This window comes from Mastigoproctus giganteus, chromosome 1 (assembly GCF_048544385.1).
Source record: "Mastigoproctus giganteus isolate SK-2022 chromosome 1, ASM4854438v1, whole genome shotgun sequence".
In the NCBI taxonomy this organism is placed as follows: Eukaryota; Metazoa; Arthropoda; class Arachnida; order Uropygi; family Thelyphonidae; genus Mastigoproctus; species Mastigoproctus giganteus.
The window spans coordinates 248,627,364-248,647,201 of NC_143575.1; the positions used below are offsets into that span (position 1 = coordinate 248,627,364).

Below are 19,838 nucleotides of genomic sequence, written 5' to 3' on the forward strand. Positions count from 1 at the left end.
ATGGTCCATTGTTGTTTTCTGTATTTATTAATGATATTGATGATGGTATATCAGGCGTAATGTCAAAGTTTGCAGACAAGATGAAGGTTGGCAGGGTTGTTAACGACACTAATGACAGTACGCTACTGCAAGAGGAGCTAGAAATGTTGAGCAGATGGGCTGAGAGGCGGCAACTGAAGTTTAACACTGACAAATGTAAAGTACTGCATATGGGAAGTAGTAACCCCGAAGGAACATATCAACTGTGTGGTACTACACTGACAGTGGTAGAGAATGAAAAGGACTTGAGGGTAATTGTGCAGGAGGATATGAAGTTTTCTGAGCAGTGCAGATGGTCTGCAAGAGTAGCCTATGGTGTCTTGTCAATGATATACAGGAATTTTTTTTAGCAGAGATAAGGTGATTATCCCTTTGTATAAGGCAATGGTCAGGCCACACCTTGAGTACTGTATACAGGTATGGAGGCCTCATTTTAAGAAGTATGTAGAGCTGCTGGAATGAGTACAGAGAAGGGCAACAAGATTAGTGAATGGAACAAAGGGTTGCTCTTATGAAGAAAGGCTTAAGTTTTGCAAATTACAATGTCTGGAGACTAGGCACCTGTGAGGTGATCTGATTGAGGTGTATAAGGCCTTGAATGGTTTGAGCAAGCTCAATGCCGATGGGATTCTTCCTCTTGCTCAGAATAATCCCCTGAGAGGGCATAAATTCAAATTGAGGAAAGAAAGTTGTAGGATAGATATGTGGAAGTTTGCCTTTAGCCAGCAGGTGGTTGATTTCTGGAAGAAACTTCCATCTCTCTTAGAAGTTGATAGCTTAAATAGATTCAAGGCAGAACTAGAGAAACATTTAGAGAGAGTGGATGGGTGAAATGAGAGGGGTTTTTTTTGGCTGATGCTATATAAGCTTGCTTTCTGGCATCTTGTGCCTTTACTAATGCTAATGGAGCTGAAGACATTGTGAAGAATAGGAAAAGGCCAAAATGAAAGAAATTTCAGATACTATCTCTATTGCTAAGATAGAAAAATATATGGAAAAGCATCATGTGCAGAAAGGCAACAGGTGCCTATTCAGCAGCGAAATTCTCAGAGTTGTAGGGTCTTATTCAGTAAAAATGATGAAAGCCGGAAGCAAAATTATGCAGTAGGTAAATTACATGTTGCCACAAATAGTATTGTAACAGTAATGCTGCATTAACCAGAGGCCATTTTCGGAAGGTTAACTTCCAATGATTGGCATAAGACATTATTTGCACCAGTATATATATAAAAAGAAATTAAGCTGAATGGTGCAATTACACAGGAATTTCACTCTTTAATATAAAGATGCAAACATTTAGAAATCAAAAATTTTTTTTTTTTTTTTTTTTTTTTAATATCTGTTTTTTGCCAGAACACTGTAACCATGTGTTTGAACAGTGCCAGAACACTGTTCAAAAAAGCATCCCCAGACTTTTTTCCCCCAAATAATGATAACCAATTGGTGCATGCCCATTTGATCCCAGCATCCCCTCTTTGCAAAAAAGTGATGCTGGGATCAAAGATTTTCACTAAGACAAATTACAGAAAAGCTCACTGTGTTGGGGTGGGAGAGCAGACATATTTAAGATGTGATCTTGAAACACTTGACAAAGTACCCAGAAATCTGCTCTTTAAAATTCAAGAAAATGTGGCATCAAGGGCAATCTTTTAAAAATAGTTTATTAAAATAGCAAATTTTTAGCATTTATTGATAGATGTTTTAAAGTTAAATTTGGAGTATGCAAGGCTGCAACATTTATCAGCACTTTTCATAATTTTCATGGACTGGATCACTTAATAAAAGAGTAAAAATTAATGAAGTAGAACAGTTAACCTTTCCATTCCACTACTTTAATAGGATAAATAGGTTGTCAATTTAAGAATTTTCAGAAAGACTGGCAAACTTAATACATCACAAACATTAGGATGTATGGATATACTACAGCTTCAGATGTCATTGCACAATTAGAGTGAATTTTTAAATTTTAAAACAAAAGAACAAAAATTTATTTTGCTTGTCAATATACCTAATATAAAAAATAGCAGCTTTGAGTGCCATATGTTTGTACTTAAAATAAAAAATAAAATCATTAAAATATTATTGTTGAAATGCAAATATTTTCTAACCTCACTGCTAAGTGATGATTCCTCAGCATGACCATTAACAATATTTGTAATTTCCAACGTGTGGATGTCTGATATCTTGGATTTTGGGCAAGGTTCTTTATCTGCCAATTTAAACCTGGAAAATGGTGGTGTCTGTGGTGACACATCCTTGGATGGATTATAAGGGACTTTGGACACAGCAGTTTCTGTTACACTGCCATTAAAATTATCAGTCTGCTTTTCCTTTTTAACATTATCAAATGCTTTGTTTTTAGGAAAAGGTGAGTTAAGTAACTTAGTTTTGGACAACAAAGTCTGTGGCATCTTATCTTTAGGCATATCAGGTATTTTGCTTTTAGTTCCCAAGACATCAGCCTTGTTTTTAAATGGTGTCTCTATGAGTTTGCTTTTAGAAAGCTGAAAAGTCTCAAACTGTTTACTCTTTGGTGACTTAATAGACACTTTAACCTCTGTATCACTAGGAACATGGGTTGGAGTATCAGGCACTGATGAGGCAACAGGGCTGGCTGAGGTTGTGGCCATGCTAGTGAAACTGGGCATGGTGGAAGTATCAGGAGGAACATCGTTTGAGGTAGTTACACTAGATATGGGTGTCATATCAGTCGTATTGTTGTTGTTGTTGCTACCACTGCATAGACTGTCATTTGATGATGCAATTATATCAATAATAAGTGGTTCATCTACAGGCGGCAGAATCACAACTTCCTCTGTCTTTGCAGCCTCTTCTCTGAAAAATAGAAGAATTTTTAAGATTACAATGGAAAATGAAAAATCAATTTTCAGTTAATCAGAGAATTAAACACACTGGAGGGAGAGGCAAATTCAAGTAATGTATAAGAAATACATTTTCTTCTGAAGTTAGCATTCAATTGGCAATAAAAAATTTCACAGGAAAGGGCCTGGTAATTAAATTATACTGTATGTTCTTTCTTCAATTTTGGGCTTTTTTAGCCATCCTTAATGAATAGTAATGGATTAAATGTTAATAAATAAGAAAATAATCATCAACATATCTGAACTGCTATCCTTATTTATACCATCAACTTTACGCACCAAGATACACGTTGATTATTCAGCTTTATTTAAATGAAGCTTAAGTTACGCTGTGACTAAGGTTATTGAAGTCAAGTAACATAAGGCTCTTGGTACCAGGGTCTAAGGGATTAGTAGTTAGTCTTGTGTATTGAGGATATTCTTTGATACCTTAACTGTGTAGGTAGAACTATGTTAATAGGGATAGTCAGGGTGGGGTGTCTTCATTCTGGTTATTAACATTTTTGCATGTTCTGCTATTATTTTTATTTTCTCCAAAACTGTATATGTGGTTATTATCTGTTTTCATGCCATTATTACAAGGGTGACTCCCAAAGTTTTTGCAATCATACTATTTTGTTAAAGTTACATGCTTCAAATTTTAAAAGTTTCTCAAAGTATTCACCTTAGCATCTATACAAGTTTTCATCTTTCTAAACCAAATATCAAAACAGTTTGACCAGTCTTCTTTGAAGATCATATTTATTCCATCAAAGCTTCTTCATCACTCTCAAATTTTTTCCTTTAGAATGGAATTTTGACTTTTGGAAATAAAAAGAAATCATAAGGCTAAGTCTGGAGAATAAGGTAGATGGATGGGTGCTAACTGAACACCAGAAGTGGCTAAAAAGTGTAATGCCAGAGATGAAGTGTGAGCTCTCACACTGTCATGCTGAAGCAAGATCCATTTAAGTTGTTTTTTGGGTCTGTTTTGAATAACTTTTTCAAACACTAAGGATACATTTAGTAGTATACAAATCACCAATGACAGTCTCAATTTTCTAGATTTACAATTTCTAAAAATCCACTTTTTCTGAAGAAACAAAAGACCATTGTTTTCCAACATTTCTACTGTAGCTCGGCAAACTTTCTTGTTGGAGGGGTTGTTTGATTGCACCAAAAGGTGGTTTGTTGCTTTGTTTCTGAACCACAATTATATATCCAAGTTTCATCGCCTTTAACAATATCATAAACCGCACTTTGAAACAAGCAACTTTTTGATCATCATTCAAGCTGCGAGCACCCATCTGCTGACAAACTTCTGTACTTTAAGGCGCCTCAGTAGCCAGGTGGGCAGGAGCAGCAGTGCATAGCATGTGCTGCTTTATTATACCGGGGTTCGAGCCCATGACCACCAAATACGGAGGATGCGGAAAGGTCAGGGAATGACCACCGCATATCCCCGGAGCAATATGGCCTTAGTTGCTAATGCTTCTAAAAACCAAAATAACAAAAAAACAACAAACAACTGTACTTTAAATGATCATTAATCATGGTATTAATTGCTGCTGATCCAATGCATACATCTTTCTCTAACTGCTGATATGCAATTCTTCAATCTTCTCTCAGAGTAAAAATCTTACTAGCTAAAGAACAGAGATTTAATGGTACTTGTTGGTTTTAATTTAAATGGTAATTTAAACATTTATTTTTATTATTTAACATCAATCGCAAAAAGTTTTGGAATCACCCTTATACAGTGAATATATTGTTATTGGTTATCCCCATAATAAAGGCTTGTTTTATAAAGTCTGCATTTCATTTGTGGTACTTATTGATGGTCATGACACAATGTTTCTGAAATTCTACGGGCTGTCGTCACGCCAAGTATAAGCTGAATCCTATCTAGTTACATGGATGTGAGCCGAATCTGTCTTTGCTCTTTTGTTTGCTTGAAAAGATTCCATATACTTTGTTTAATGTAAGATTTTTGGAAATCATCATACTGTAAGTTGTACATGGATATTTTGTGGATATACAAAATATTTTGTAGGTTACTATTTAATATTCATAGAATCTTTGTATCGTTTGAATTTTCTCTCCATTGTAATAGTATTATAGAGTGAGTGACGGGGAAATTCTAGTATTTTGATTTTGGTAACAGGTGGCTCAAAAGTTTGACTCACATAGGATGGCACCAGTTGGATAATTTTATTATATACAGCTAGGTCGCGATTAATGCAACTAATGAATCCCATGAAGTAGTCGCATTATTCGAAGTTATAATTATGTGTAAAATAGGTAATTGGTTCCAGCTCGATGGAAATAGGTAATGAAAAATTTTAAACATAAGTTTTTATATGTTTATTAACGAAATATTACAGTAAAGGATAAAAAGAATATACTTATAATTTAAATTTATTATTAACAAAGTCATATAGTACTGTAATTATAGAAAGCAGAATAAAAACAAAAAAAATTCTAAATATCATTCCTAAAGGTAAGTTTACACTGATGAAAACATCTTTTGTACTGTCTTTCGAAATATTTTAGCAGCGCAGACTGAACTGTTTTCTCCTTCTTTAAATCGATGCTTTATTCACATCTCGGCGAATTTACATGCTTCGATTTAGGTTAGGGCCAGCATCCATAATTTTTTGCTACATGACTTCCACAGCTCGAAAGATATCTTCGAATTCCTTGTGAGTGAACTCCTTCACTTTCACATTATCCCGTTCTGCGGCATCATTGTTGGCTTCTTCAACTGCTCTTTGTTGATCGGAAAGTAGGAGATCATCATCAGTCAATTCTTCCATGTGTGAATTGAGCAGTTCCCGAAAATCGTCATTTTCTAGCTATTCAAATCCAAGTTCTCTTCCAATATTTGTTATTTATTCTATAACAGTTTCTTCAAAACCACTACTATTTGCACAATGAGGCAAAATGCACTTCCACACCCCACATATGTTGTTTGCAGTTATTTGTTGCCAAGCATGCTGAACAGTTTCTATTGCATGTCTGATGTTATAATTTTTCCAGAACTCTGTTAACGAAATTGCATCATCTCCTGTAGTTTTACCAATTGCCTGTTCAAATGTTTTTCTTATGTAGTAGGCCTTAAATGTTGCGATGGTCCCTTGATCCACGGGCTGCAACAAAGATGTTGTGTTTGGTGGCAAAAAGAAAATGATTTTTACATAATGAACCGAGTGTAGTTGGATGACCTCGGGCATTATCCAAAATTAGTAGAACTTTAAATGCGATGTTGCGTTCCTTGCAATATTTTTCAACAGGGCAAAAATAGCTTGAAAACCAGTCAGTGAACACAGCTTGGGTCACCCATGCTTTCTTATTTGATCGCCAAATAACTGGAAGTGATCTATAGTTGTAGCCTTTTAGAGTGCAAGGATTTGAAAACCGATAACAAGCATCAGTTTCAATTTAAAATCTCCTTGTGCATTGCCTCCCAATAAAAGTGTTAGGCGATCTTTAGACACTTTAGGTTGAGTTTTTTCTTTCTTAGAAATGTAAGTTCTGGAAGGCATCCTTTTCTAGAATAAACCGGTTTCATCCACGTTAAATATTTATTGATCAGTGTATCCACCATCTTCGATTACTTTTTTTTAAAACATCAGGATATTTAGATGCTGCATCCTCATCTGCACTGGCCACCTCACCGGTAATTTTAACATTATGCAGCTGAACTATTTTTAAATTGATCAAACCAACCAGCACTCGCACTAAACGTTTCTTCTACTTCATTATTTTTTCTTTCACTCTCTTAAACAAATTTAAAACTTTTGTCTGAATGGCTGCTCTGCTAAGGGAAATGCATTTTTGATTGCAATCCTCAATCAATACAGTTAAAAGATGCTCCGTTTCTATCATAGTAATACTTCTATTCCTTGTAGATGTTTGCAAACCACAAAATGCTGATGCAACTTTACATAATATTCCGTACCGTAGATTCAGGCATTCCGACATCTTGTCCTATTTTAGAGTTGCTATGACTGCATTCATGTCATTCAATCACATCAATTTTTTGCTCTAATCTAATTTTTTGCTCTAATCTAATAACGAGCCTCTTCTTTTTTGCACTCAGTGTTTTTATCTGAAGGAATCTTCCTTTTATCCATTTTGTTATGGGCACTTAAAACAAATCACGAAAACAAATGTATATTACAACAGGCAGTAGCACATGCAAAGATAAACAAGTATAGTAGCGTCTAATGCAAGGCTAATCGTCTAATACGAGGCTAGCTGCACTAGCCTCGCATTAACTGAATTTTGGTTCGCATTAAACGTGACCCAGTATCATTATACAATTCGCACTAAATCGAATATCGCATTATTCGAACTCGCATTAATTGCGAACTAGCTGTATTATAATTAACTTATAACTCTCAAGTGTAGTGGTATAGCATAATATAAACATATTACGTAAACTTGGTAGAGTGGTAAGTATTATTGCTATGCAATTGTGAATTGGAGTAGGATTATTATTGCATTCAACTTTTGATTTAAAATTAGATGTGTAGTTATTATTTGTGATTTTCTAATTATGTTGGTGAATTTGTTTGTTACTTATAGTTTATAATTGCCAAAGGAACCACATTTGACTTCTGCCGCCACTGTTTTGTATTGATAAGAACATCTGAATTTTTCTTCCATTATTAATATTGTTATAGTATCGAGTGCATGGTAGGGGAATTTTGGTGTGGCAAATAGGTAGCTTGAAAGTTCAAATCCCGTAGGTTGGCATTAATTACATAAATTTATTATCTATAATAATTACTTTCAACTTACAAATGTAACAGTATAGCATAATACATATAATTTACACTTGATAAGAGATACGGAATACATATAATGTAAGCTCGATATTGCAATATATATATACAATAAACCCTCGATTTAATGGACCGGACAAATAATAACACAGTAATGTTCATATCAATCTCGACCATATTATTATTTTTAGGTAATACAAAATTTCAGTGTTATTATTAATTTTTAATTAATAATAATTACCTATTTCCATTATTGTTTTGATGATTACCTACTTTTACTTTTATAATCAAATTCAGGAAATTTTTTATTCTTTCTGAAAACATGTTCAAATAACTGTTTTCCCAGATTACAGATAAGAGCAGGTGACTTACGAGCTGAATGTGACTCGGGACATTAATTAAACTGCTGGTCTACCGACTCGCTTTGTTTTTGTCTCAGTCTGTCTCAAGCTATTGTGCAATCAGGTTGTATACAGAGTGTTTCTGTGATTTCTGAATTGTGACTTTATTTATTAAATAATTTTTCAATCCTTAAAATTTAAAATGGCATCAAGTGATAGAGGAGTTAAAAGAAAGCATGTGAACTTAAATGTGGCACAGTAATTAGAGCGAATTGAGAAATTAGAATAAGGAGTCTTAGTATCACATGTTTATAAAATTTATGCCAAAAAAAAAAAAACTGTTTCTGATATCTGTAAATCAAAGGCCAAATTGCAGCATAATTTTATATTGTACAGTACATATTGTATTAAAGCTTTTTTTTTTTTCATTAAGAACAATAAAAAATGCCAAGGTTACATTCAATTTAACGGACTTTCGGCATTAATTGACACCCCTTCTCCCAATATTAGTCTGTTAAATTGAGAGTTTACTGTATATATATAATTAATAACAAACTTCACAATTTAACCACAAATCAATGTGGTTAAATTGTGAAGATTGGTCAAATCAATCTGCATTAGGTATATTAGTTTAGTGTAGCATTTTTAGTTATATTCAATTTGAATGAAAATCATGCCTCAGACCAGAGCATCAAAGGAAAGATGCTCAATGCAGCGGGAGTGGTGTGGCGTGGCTTGCGGAAGAATCGGTGGGGAGGCAACTTTCCTTTGAATCACAGCCTCATGAAATGCACTGCTTGTTTCATGTTTGTGGATCTGTCTGGAATGGGACATGGTATTGCCAAGGAGGATGTGTTTGTGTGTGTGTTCAATGTAAGGAGTGCGAGGATATTAGGTTTTAACTCAGCATTATGGGCCTTTATGAGAGCTTGAAGAACAGGGTGGATGCCTCAATTGGGTGGGCCCATCAAGCTCTCAGATGATCACATCAATGTCAGGGCTTGCATCAGGCAACACAGTGGCAAACCTCAAGGCAGAATGCACTGGTCACACAGAAGCTAGTTGTTGTCAGTGTCGCTATTGTCAGGAAAATGAGAAATATACTGTGCAAAAAGAATAAGTGGAATAGGACTAGGGTATGTCTGTCAAGGTCAAAAGTCAGTGATGTTGTAGGGTAGATATCTTCTTTTAGGGGATATCTGCTATCTTCTATTAAGGTACAACAAAAGATGATATTGTTGTACACAATGGCACTAATTATATTAACAGTAGATCTGCTGACTTACTTAACAAGTACAAGGCAATTTTCAAAAAAAAGGTCCTGAGTTGAGAGTTAAATCTGAAAGTGTCTGCAATTTTGCTCAGCGACAGGAGGGAGTATACAATGACAGCCTTGTTAATCAATTCAGCCCTGGAGAGATTCTGCAATGCTCATGGAGTACAATTTTTCTTAATGTGGTCTGTGCTTGTTAACTGAGGAGACTGCTTCTACAGGGATGGAATACACTTAAATAGAAAAGTGTGCAAGAATATTTACTGATGCTAACAAGGTAGTGTTTGAGGAGGGAAAAAACTGCTAGGTGGGGGGAGGAGATACTCAGACTAACAGATTAACAATAGCTGCAGACAGAAGTGAAAGTGATTCTTGAACTGCTTCTACTGGAACGAGCAGCAGCCTGGAGAGTAAGATGCTGGGGATTTCAAGAATTACTGAGAGTCATCACAGGATAAGCAAATATATGTGCTCTGTTAAGGTAAGTAAGAGTAAGAACAGGTGCATGTACAGTCACATGGACACAAATGCTAGGAGCATAGTAAGTAAATTTGATGAATTTGAAGTGCTAGTCACAACATCAAACGTGGATACTGTTGTGGATATCAGAGACGCTGAATTTGAATATGGGAAGAACAATGTACAGAAAGGATAGGGCAGGGGAAAGTGTTACGCTCTTAGTTAAGATGCAGATAAAATCTAAGGCTATGCATCCAGTTGACATGGTTGGCAGGTGAGTCAGTTTGGTGTGACATAGTAATAGTAAACACTGGGACAGCAAAATGAGAATAGGAGTTTGTTATAGGCCTAATGACTTGATGAATAAAATGAACAACTGTACAAAGAAATAGAGTGGGCCAGTAAACCAGAAAGTCTTGTAATGGGAGATTTTAACTTTAGATTTTGACTGGAACTTGTGGACTGGTCACTTGCACACTAGAAAGACCGTGAATTTATTGGATGACTGTTTTCTACAGCAACATGTTAGAGAGGCAACAAGAGGGAGTAAACTCTAGATCTGATTATAAGCAGGAATTATTCATGCAGTAAGAATCTGCAGTTAAATAACCACTTGTGGCAGTGATCACAATAAATTGATGTGGGATTTACTTAAAGATGTAACTACTATCAACGGTAATGGGAAGGATTTTTGCTTTCATCATAATGGTGACTGCAGTGGTCTCAGATAGTTTTTAAATTCTATAAAGTGGGACCAATTGATGATATTATCATCAGGAAATTCTAAATGGGAAGCATTCATGGAATTAATTATAGAAGCTACTAGCCTTTTCATACCAACTAAGAAATACTCTTTAAGGTATAGACCTAAATGAATGTCAGATGAACTAATGAGGCTCACATAGCAGAGAATAAAAATGCACAGGATGCATATAAATCATCAGACAAGACAGAAGTCTATGGTAGATATAAACTAATCTGTAATCAAGTCACAAAGGAGGTCAGGCAAGCTGACACAGATTACAAAAAACCTTTCGCAAAGGATGCAAGGAAAAACAGCAAAGACTTCTTTACTTATGTAAACACTTGAAGGAAGATGGATCAAATTGGTACAGTTGATATCGATGGTTTGACTGTTGGTGATCCTACTCAGGCTGTTGACAAACTGAATGAGTAATTTGCACCAATAATCACACAAGGAATTTTTTAGGGAAGTTGATGCCAGAAGTTTATCACACTAACAGTGAGCTATGTGATTTCGTAATAACCGAGAGCAATGTGGAAGAGAAATTGAAGTCAAACATCAAACATGAGGCACCTGGAGCAGATGGATCTATCCAGTTATATTAAGGAAGGCAGCGAAGGAAGTAAGCAAAAAGCCGTATCCATAATTATGAGAGCACCCATGGATTCAGGCAAGGTCCCTGCAAACTAGAGATGTGCGAATGTATCCCCAATTCACATAGGTGATTAAAGGGTGACACGAGTAATTACACACCTGCTAATTTAACTTCTGTTCCAGGGAAAACAATGGAGCCACTGGTTAAAGAAGCAGTGCAGGATCATCTAGTCCAGTGGTCGCCAACCTTTCTGACCTCACAGACCACTAAACTCAAAATTTTGAATCCCGCAGACCACTACCATGATTTTTTCCACAAAAGTAACATTCTAAATATGAAATGGTACTTACACTTGTTTTTGTACTCCAAGTTATTTGCAAAAAATTGGATATCATTAATGTTAATAATTAGTAATATAATGGCCTTATAATAAAAAAAGTATAATAAAAAAAGTATAATAAATAAATGCAGATATATTCATTATAAAAATGCAAAAAAACATTTTAAATTTCATTTTATTAAAAAAGAATTAACAGAAACAATTAATATTAACAATTATCAAATATCAGTGCACCTTGACATAGAGGTGTATAAAGGATTAATTATAGCAAAATAATCAGTGTGACATTTGTTGCTGCTTGTTTGAAATAAGCTGTTGGATTCTTGGCTCCAATGACGTTACTGCAACATGGAAGCCGTTTGTATTTCTAGCTGACAGCAGTACTCGTTTTTAATTGCCGCAACTGATGAAAATGTCATTTCACACATATATGTAGTTGCGAATGGAATTAAAATTTTGATGGCCTTTTCACTCAGCACTCACTTTTTACGGAAAGCCAAAAATGAGATCTTGTTAGGGACGAGTGGAATTTACCTTTGAGACTGTCGTCAGAACATAGATTGATTAGGCTTTCTTTTTCTTTCATGTTCAAATTACTATCCTCGATTTTCGCCGAAAATGGATCTATCATCCACGTATTTCCGTGTCTGGGGTTCTCTTCCTTTTGGGTAATAATGACCAAAAGAGTCAGTGAGCGACTGTAAGGGCAATCGAACAAGAGTTATTACCTGTCGGTTGACATCCTCCTGTTTCATATAATCAACAAATTTTGGGAACATTTCCAGATCTTCTTCAACCAACCGCATTTGCCACAGCAATATCTTCCTTTGAAATGCATCCATTTTGCCTCACAGTGTGAACAGAGTTATCACCTGTCGGTTGACAGCCTCCTGTTTCATATAATCAACAAAATTTGGGAACATTTCCAGATCTTCTTCAGCCAACCGCGTTTGCCACAGCAATATCTTCCTTTGAAATGCATCCATTTTGCCTCACAGTGTGAACACGTCCATAAGCTGTCCTTGCAAGGACGTGTTCAGTTCATTTAAAAGAGAAAAAATAGCTGCCAGGTATGCAAGCTTGGCTAGCCAATCATTGTCGGACAAGAGATCATGGAGCCTCGAATTATTTTGCTGCTGGAAGAATAACTTTACTTCTTGGCACAGGTTGAACAATCGGGTTAGCGCGTTTCCCCTCGACAGCCATCTCACCTCAGCGTGAAGAAGAACATGAGTATGCTGATAGCCCATTTCTTCACAAAGTGCCTCAAATATTCGAGAATTGAGCGCTTTGTGGCGAATTTCGTTTACCATTTTAATTACATCAGAGAGTACTTCGTGCAGTTCTGGAAATAATCTCTTCGCCACAAGTTGCTCACGATGTATAATACAATGAGTAAACAAGATGTCTGGGTGTTCAACGTCTTTCACTTTTGCAACAACTCCTGAACAATGTCCGGTCATCTTTGCAGCACCGTCTGTGCATATCCCAACACATTTCTTCCATTCAATACTGTGTTTCAGGAAATAACCATTAAGTGCATTGAAAATTTCAGAGCCGGTTGCTCTACCCGACAAGATTAGCTAACAGACGAGTTCTTCCTTTAATTCTCCTTGGCAATCAAACCTCACAAAACAAAGAAGAACTGCCTTGTTAGTTATGTCTGTTGATTCGTCAAGTTGAATTGAATAAAGCATAGAATCTTAATCTCCTCCATTGTAAAGTCATAGCTAGATTTTTATTATACGGTTCTTCTATTATGTCCTCCTTACTTAGATCCTTGCGCACGTATATAATTATGGAAGGGTTACTTTTTTTAACTCCCGTAGAGATTCCTGCAGAGGACAAGGAATCAGATGTTGAGATACTAATTAAGTCCGACTTAGACAAATTACGCTTTTGTTACGTGCTAATTTGATTGATTTTATTTTGACTGTTTTAAATTCTGTCTTCAAAGTATTGGTTACCAAGGTTTTTACATCAGCGCTGGTTTTAAAATTGCTGTTCTCTAACGCTCTAAGTACCATTACATTCTCACTAGGTTCAGCTTGTTCCTTCAGTGTGGGTCTATTTTGGGCTACATCAGCATAAGATCTAACAGAAGGGGATCCCTGTAACAGGAGGTCTTCATTTTGCACTTTCCTATAGCAGGGGGCCTGAACTTCTGGCTCTTGTACATAATCTGTTTTATTTGGAGTCATTGTGGAAAAGGTCTGTATTATTTTGTCTAGAAGATTAGCTCGCATATTTATTTCATTTTCTATCAGGAGGGCTGTTGTTACTTTCTCAAGTTTGGACCATTTGTCCATAATAGCATCTCCTGCCTTTTTAGTTACTTTATTGGTCTCTCGCAAAACAAAGCTCCTCATATCTTTACGCATTTTTGAAATCACCTCATAGACCGAAGATGCGTCCTGAGTAATATCTAATTGTTCAGTCATTTTGTTATCTTCAGAATTTGTGGTTGTCCCAGCTTTTTGATCAGTAGATATACCATCAGCAATATCTTTCTCAGGAGACGATTGTGGCATTTTGGGAAGCAATAAGGGGGTGCTGTCGTTTCCTCCCTCAGATATATCTGTAAATTTTCTGACACCAGTATTATTTCCATCCATACTGATTCTCTATTCTATGCTATCCAACACAAATTCAATATTAAACTCGGATATGCTGTCCTGAGAAAAGAAACTATGTAACGGTACAGTAAAGGTGGCAGTTTGGTGTAGTGATCACACAGTACGGGATTAGACAAGGAAATCTGTCAACCTCATTTATTTATTTTCGTAGTGCGCATGTCAGACAAAAGGCTAACTCAAGGTTCGCTTGCTATTATCCTACGATGTGAAAGGGGGGATAAATGGGACGCTTTAGCACAGTGGTCGGCAACCAGTGGTCCGCGGACCACCGGTGGTCCCGAGAATTTTGGTGGTACGCAGAGTAATTTGAATATATTTGCAATTTTCGTGTTTATTGAAATGTTTCATTATATTCTGATTCTACTTTTTTGGAATTTTCGCCTTATTACGTTGCATGTTTATAAAAGGCCCAGTGCAATATCCGGTATTAGCGATACTTTTATTGTAAAAAAATATAAAAGCTATTTCTATTGTTGGGCTTATTCAAGAAGGGAATTTTCGTCAACGCTATACTGGTGTTTATTCATTACGATACTCTTCTTAGGTAAGTGACCAGCGATATTTTTATTTTAATTGTGCACAGTGTGATATTTAATGGCATCAAAGAGCTTGAGTTTGATAACTATCTTATTTCTTGTTTGGTTTTAGATTCAAATAAAATAACCCCAATGAGCGAGAAAAAGCAAACAAACATTTTGCGCTTCTTAGGTAATACATCACGTTGTCATGAGTTGGTTAATGAATCAGAGCCTCCACAGCCACCACAAGGCATCATCAGGAAGGACATTAGAACTGGAGGCGGAGAGAAGAAAAAGTTCAAAGTTTCAAGAAAATGATCCGGACTACTTGAAGTTTGGATTTATTCAAGAACCTGGAAGTGAACTGGATCCATGGCCGCTTTGTATTATATGTTCTGAGAGTTTATCCCATGAAACCTTCGAAACTCAGCAGGCACTTGCAGTCAAAACATCCAGATTTAGATAAAAAGCCAGTTGAATACATCCAAAGGATGCATGAAAATTTGCAAAAGCAAAAAAGTTCATTAGCAACAATGATCGTTGAAGATAAGTCCTTAGTAAAATCTTCTTATTTGATAGCACTCCAAATCGTGAGATGTAAAAAGCCGTATACGATTGGAGAAGAATTAATTAAGCCTTGCTTGTTACACACCTGTGAAGAGATTTTGGGAAAACAGGCTGTCCAGAAACTGAAAGGAATTATTATTATTATCAGTTTATTCAACAAACACCCCTGTACAGAAATTATCTAGGAGGGTGGCACATATATACATCCAACTAAACTTATTAGAGTGTAACATAGGATAAAATATCAGCAAATACATAAGATATATAAACAAAAGAGGAAAAATTACATACATACAGAAATCATTGATAGTATGAATCAGAGCTGTAATACTCAATACGTTCTACGTTGATATTAATATTTGTAAAATAATAAGGAGTTTACCTCAATATAGTACATAGAACACTTCCGTATGATACTCTTCAGAAATTAAAACGAAAAAAATCGAAAAACTTACATTAGAGTAAAAAATAAATAATTAAAAACCAATTTAAATCAATTTAACACAATTAAAAATCAATTTAATGCAATTAAAAATTAAAAAGAATCTAATGAAAATATATTTTTGTTGAAAAAGCAAACAAGCGCAAATCGCTTATTTGCTTTTTCTCACTCATTGGGGTTATTTTATTTGAATCTAAAACCAAACAAGAAATAAGATAGTTATCAAACTCAAGCTCTTTGATGCCATTAAATATCACACTGTGCACAGTTAAAATTAAAATATCACTGGTCACTTACCTAAGAAGAGTATCGTATTGAATAAACACCAGTATAGCGTTGACGAAAATTCGCTTCTTGAATAAGCCCAACAATAGAAATAGCTTTCTATATTTTTTTTACAATAAAAGTATCGCTAATACCGGATATTGCACTGGGCCTTTTATAAACATGCAACGTAATAAGGCGAAAATTGCAAATATATTGAAATTACTCTGCGGACCACCAAAAATTTCTCGCAGACCACTGGTGGCCGACCATTGTTCTAGACAAGACTACAGTAATAATTCAGACATAACATGGTTTTTTAAGGGGAAACCTTGTCTGAACAATTTGATTGTATACTATAATGTGGTTACAAAGAAAATGGATGCAAAAAATAATTTCAATATCATATACTTGGATTTTGGGAAAGCTTTTGTTACTATTGCACATAAATGACTGTACAAATCGGAGAAGTGTGGCCCTACATAACTAAGGGCAAGTTCCTGCTATGGCTGAGTGGGAGAAGACAGAGTGGTTATCAATGGGCACTGCTCTCTTCGTGGACATGTTATTAGTGGAGTTCCCCAGGGGTCCATGTTGGGCTTCATTTTTGTTTTCTATATTTATTAATTATATTGATGAAGTCATCTCAGGCTTAATGTCCAAGTTTGCAGATGACACAAAGGTTGATAGGGTGGTTAATGCAGTAATGACTATATGCTACTGCAACAGGATCTAGAAAAGTTAAGCAGATGGGTTGAGAAATGGCAACTGAAATTTAACATTGACAAATGCAAAGTATTTTATATGGGTAGCAGTAACTCCACAGTAATATATCAACTGTGTGGTACTACGCTCGGGGTTGTGGAAAATGAAAAAGCCCTGGGGGTAATTGGGCAGTCAGATATAAAGTTCTCTGAGCAGTGCAGACAGCTCCCAGAGTTTTGTCATTGATATACAGAAATTTTGATAGCAGGGATAAGGACGTGATAATCACATCCTATAAGGCAATGGTCAGGCCACACCTTGAGTATTGTATACAGGTCTGGAGGATTCATTTCAGGATGGATGTAGAGCTGCTAGAACAAGTAAAGTACAGAGAAGGGAAATGAGATTGGTGGATGGAACAAAAGGATGCTCTTACCAAGAAAGAGCTTCAGTTCTGCAAATTGCAGCATCTGGAAACTAGGCACCTGAAAGGTGATCTGACTGAGGTGTTTATGGTTTTGAATGGATTAAACAAGCTCAATGCTGATGGGATTCTTCCCATTGCCGAGAATATATATATGAGGGGGTGCACAAATTCAAACTGAGGAAGGAAAAGTTGCAGAATAGATGTAGGGAAGTTTTGCTTTATCAGCAGGAACAACCTTCCATCTGTTGTCGCAGAACCTGATAGCTTAAATAAATTCAAGAAAGAACTAGACAGACTATTGTAATGAATGAATATAGGTGAAATGAGATTAAAAAAAATTTTTTTTTGCCAATTCTGTATAAGCTTGCTTTATTGCATCATTTGCCACTGCTAATGCTATTCTACTCTCTTTAAATTAAATGTGCTGAAGAGATAGTCTACCAATTTCTAGACTTGCTCACCACATTTTGAATTCCTAATATATTTCACACAGATGACTGAAGAGAATTTGCAAATGATTAAAACAAACCTCTGTTCTGTGCAGTGATATAAAAAGAGTACAAGGAAAAGCAATCACAAGAATCATTTGAATGTGCTAATCAAGACACCCAAAAACATGATCACAACACAGATGGAAAAGAATTGAAGCAAGCAATAGTCTGATTCATAGAGGCTTGTTCAAGCAATGAAAATTGCTTGAACAAAGCAGAGAATTCAAAGTACATATTTCAGCAGTTGCCTTATGAGGTCACATTTGGTTGTACCATAAAAATGAAATTGACAGTTCAAGCTCAAACTTAGCAAGTGAGAAATATCTGAAAACATCGTTGCCATACAAATGGCGATAACGTTTTTCCATTGTCACTCAAGACAAGAAAATGAAGTTGACACTGAATAGGAAATTTTTACTTAAGCAAACTTTTAAAAATTAAAATCACAGATGTATGCTAATCTAAAACAGATCAGAGAAATTTATTGGCAGTCATCATGGATATTCAAGATGAAGAATTTTACCAACTGAAAAACCAGTGTAAGAATTCTCTCTGCTATAAAAAAAAATTGTGAGGTAAGGTAAATCTGTAAGGGTCACCTTCCCTCTTTTGTGTATGTGGTATTAAACGAGTAGACTGTAATTTCTGTGTATCTGTTCTCTTGCTTGTACACTTTTGAAGTTCTTACTAATAGTCTTCATCTCCATTTGACCAGTACCGCACAATTATCAAAATGATATGGGGGGATGTAAAAATATAGCCCCAGAAGAAATGAAGATGAGGTTGATATCATATAGTAATGGATGAAGAAATCCGTAGATGAAGTGAGAAGTAAAGAACAAAAAAAATTTAAAATTAAGTATGCAGAAGCTGCCTCAATGCTCTTATTAGATTTGCTAATTCTGATGAGGCATTCAAAAAATGTGTGCTCTACAAAAAATGACAGATGTCATAAAACAACAATACAGCAGAATTACTCTTCAAAAAAGGAAATATTTATAGTGATTTTATAATTGTGTCCCCCTCCCTCTATCTCCTCCAAATTAAATTGGTTTATGTTCATTTCAGAAGTACACTGGTGATGTATTTGGACTAAACAAAAGACAGGGAACAATTTTCCACTGAGGAAAATTGATGCTGATTAGGCAAAATTTAAATCAATAAATTGCAAAATCTAAACAGTAGTTCAATTTTAATAAAAATTTCAGCTCAAATATGACAAAAAAAGGTAGAAAACAAACAGCCTAAACAAATTAAGTGAGATTGACCTTGGTGCTTTTTAATTGAAAGGCACCAGGATTTATCTCGGTCCAAAAATGGTTGTGTAGAACCTGAAAGGCATTTTCCATGAAAAATTCTGAATAAACAATAACTGTTCCACCACTCAAATGAAACTGTATATATGTAGGAAGCTACAAAAAGTTACAGCCATTAACCTTAAACCAATTAATGTACAATCAATATTTCAGCATGGTACCAGTCAAGTCCTGCACAACCACCACTGGTTTACACAGACTAGTGTCAAAGAATATTTAGTTTGATACGTTAAAGCTTACCATATCAAACCAGTGGTCTGCTCTTAACATGCTGTCCACAAATTGAATTGCAATTATCTTGAATCATTGCTTCTGTAGTCATTCACAATTATAACAATCATGTTACAAATACAAATTACACTAAGATTAATTCTAATCTTGGAGCAGAGTATGGTCTTCAATTTAGATTCATATCTACCTAAAGAAAAAGATATTCTAGAATTCTTTTCACAACTTGATAAAAGTCAATCTCTATGTCTGTACAACAGATTAATTCTAGATAGCATGCACAGAAGGTTTGCATTATGTCCATAGCTTTTCTGTGTTGGCTGATGTTTCCTCATTGTTTGATATTGAGGGTATTGCAGACTTTTTTTTTTTTTTTTAAAGGCAGATTTTTTATTTTGTACTTTGGGTGGCCACTGTTTCCTGTTTTTGTCTGTTCTGTTTCTTAGGAAAACAATTTAATATTTTAAAACAGTTTGGAATGCTTCATTAACATCATCATAGAACAAGGGAAGTCAGAGTTTACTTAATTTTATCTGTAAGTTTCAAAAAACCTGTTTTACCTGGAGTCTGATGTACTTTTGAGTGCTCCCATATGGAGGTTTTAAACAAGTTGCTTGATATTCAAGGCTCTGTGTTTAATTTAATGTTTAAAATTTCATCTAATAGATGTGTTTTTCTTGAATGGTGTTGTATCAAAGCTATTTTTCCTGTTAACTGGAATTCTCAAAGGAAGTTTGTAGCATGACCCCCACTCACTTTATTTATTAGTTCCCCCTTTTGCAAATGTTGATGTAGTAAGTA

General features: G+C 35.3%; 1 protein-coding gene across 3 annotated transcripts in view; it reads right to left on the reverse strand.

The window, feature by feature from the left end:
* Positions 1-19,838, reverse strand: part of LOC150091741 (uncharacterized) — a 468,496-nt gene that overhangs the window by 39,840 nt on the left and 408,818 nt on the right. For all 3 annotated transcript variants that reach the window (XM_090376795.1, XM_090376796.1, XM_090376797.1), the window contains one exon: positions 2,148-2,874. In XM_090376795.1, coding sequence (XP_090232921.1) covers positions 2,148-2,874 — 727 coding nt within the window. The remainder of the gene's footprint in view (positions 1-2,147; positions 2,875-19,838) is intronic.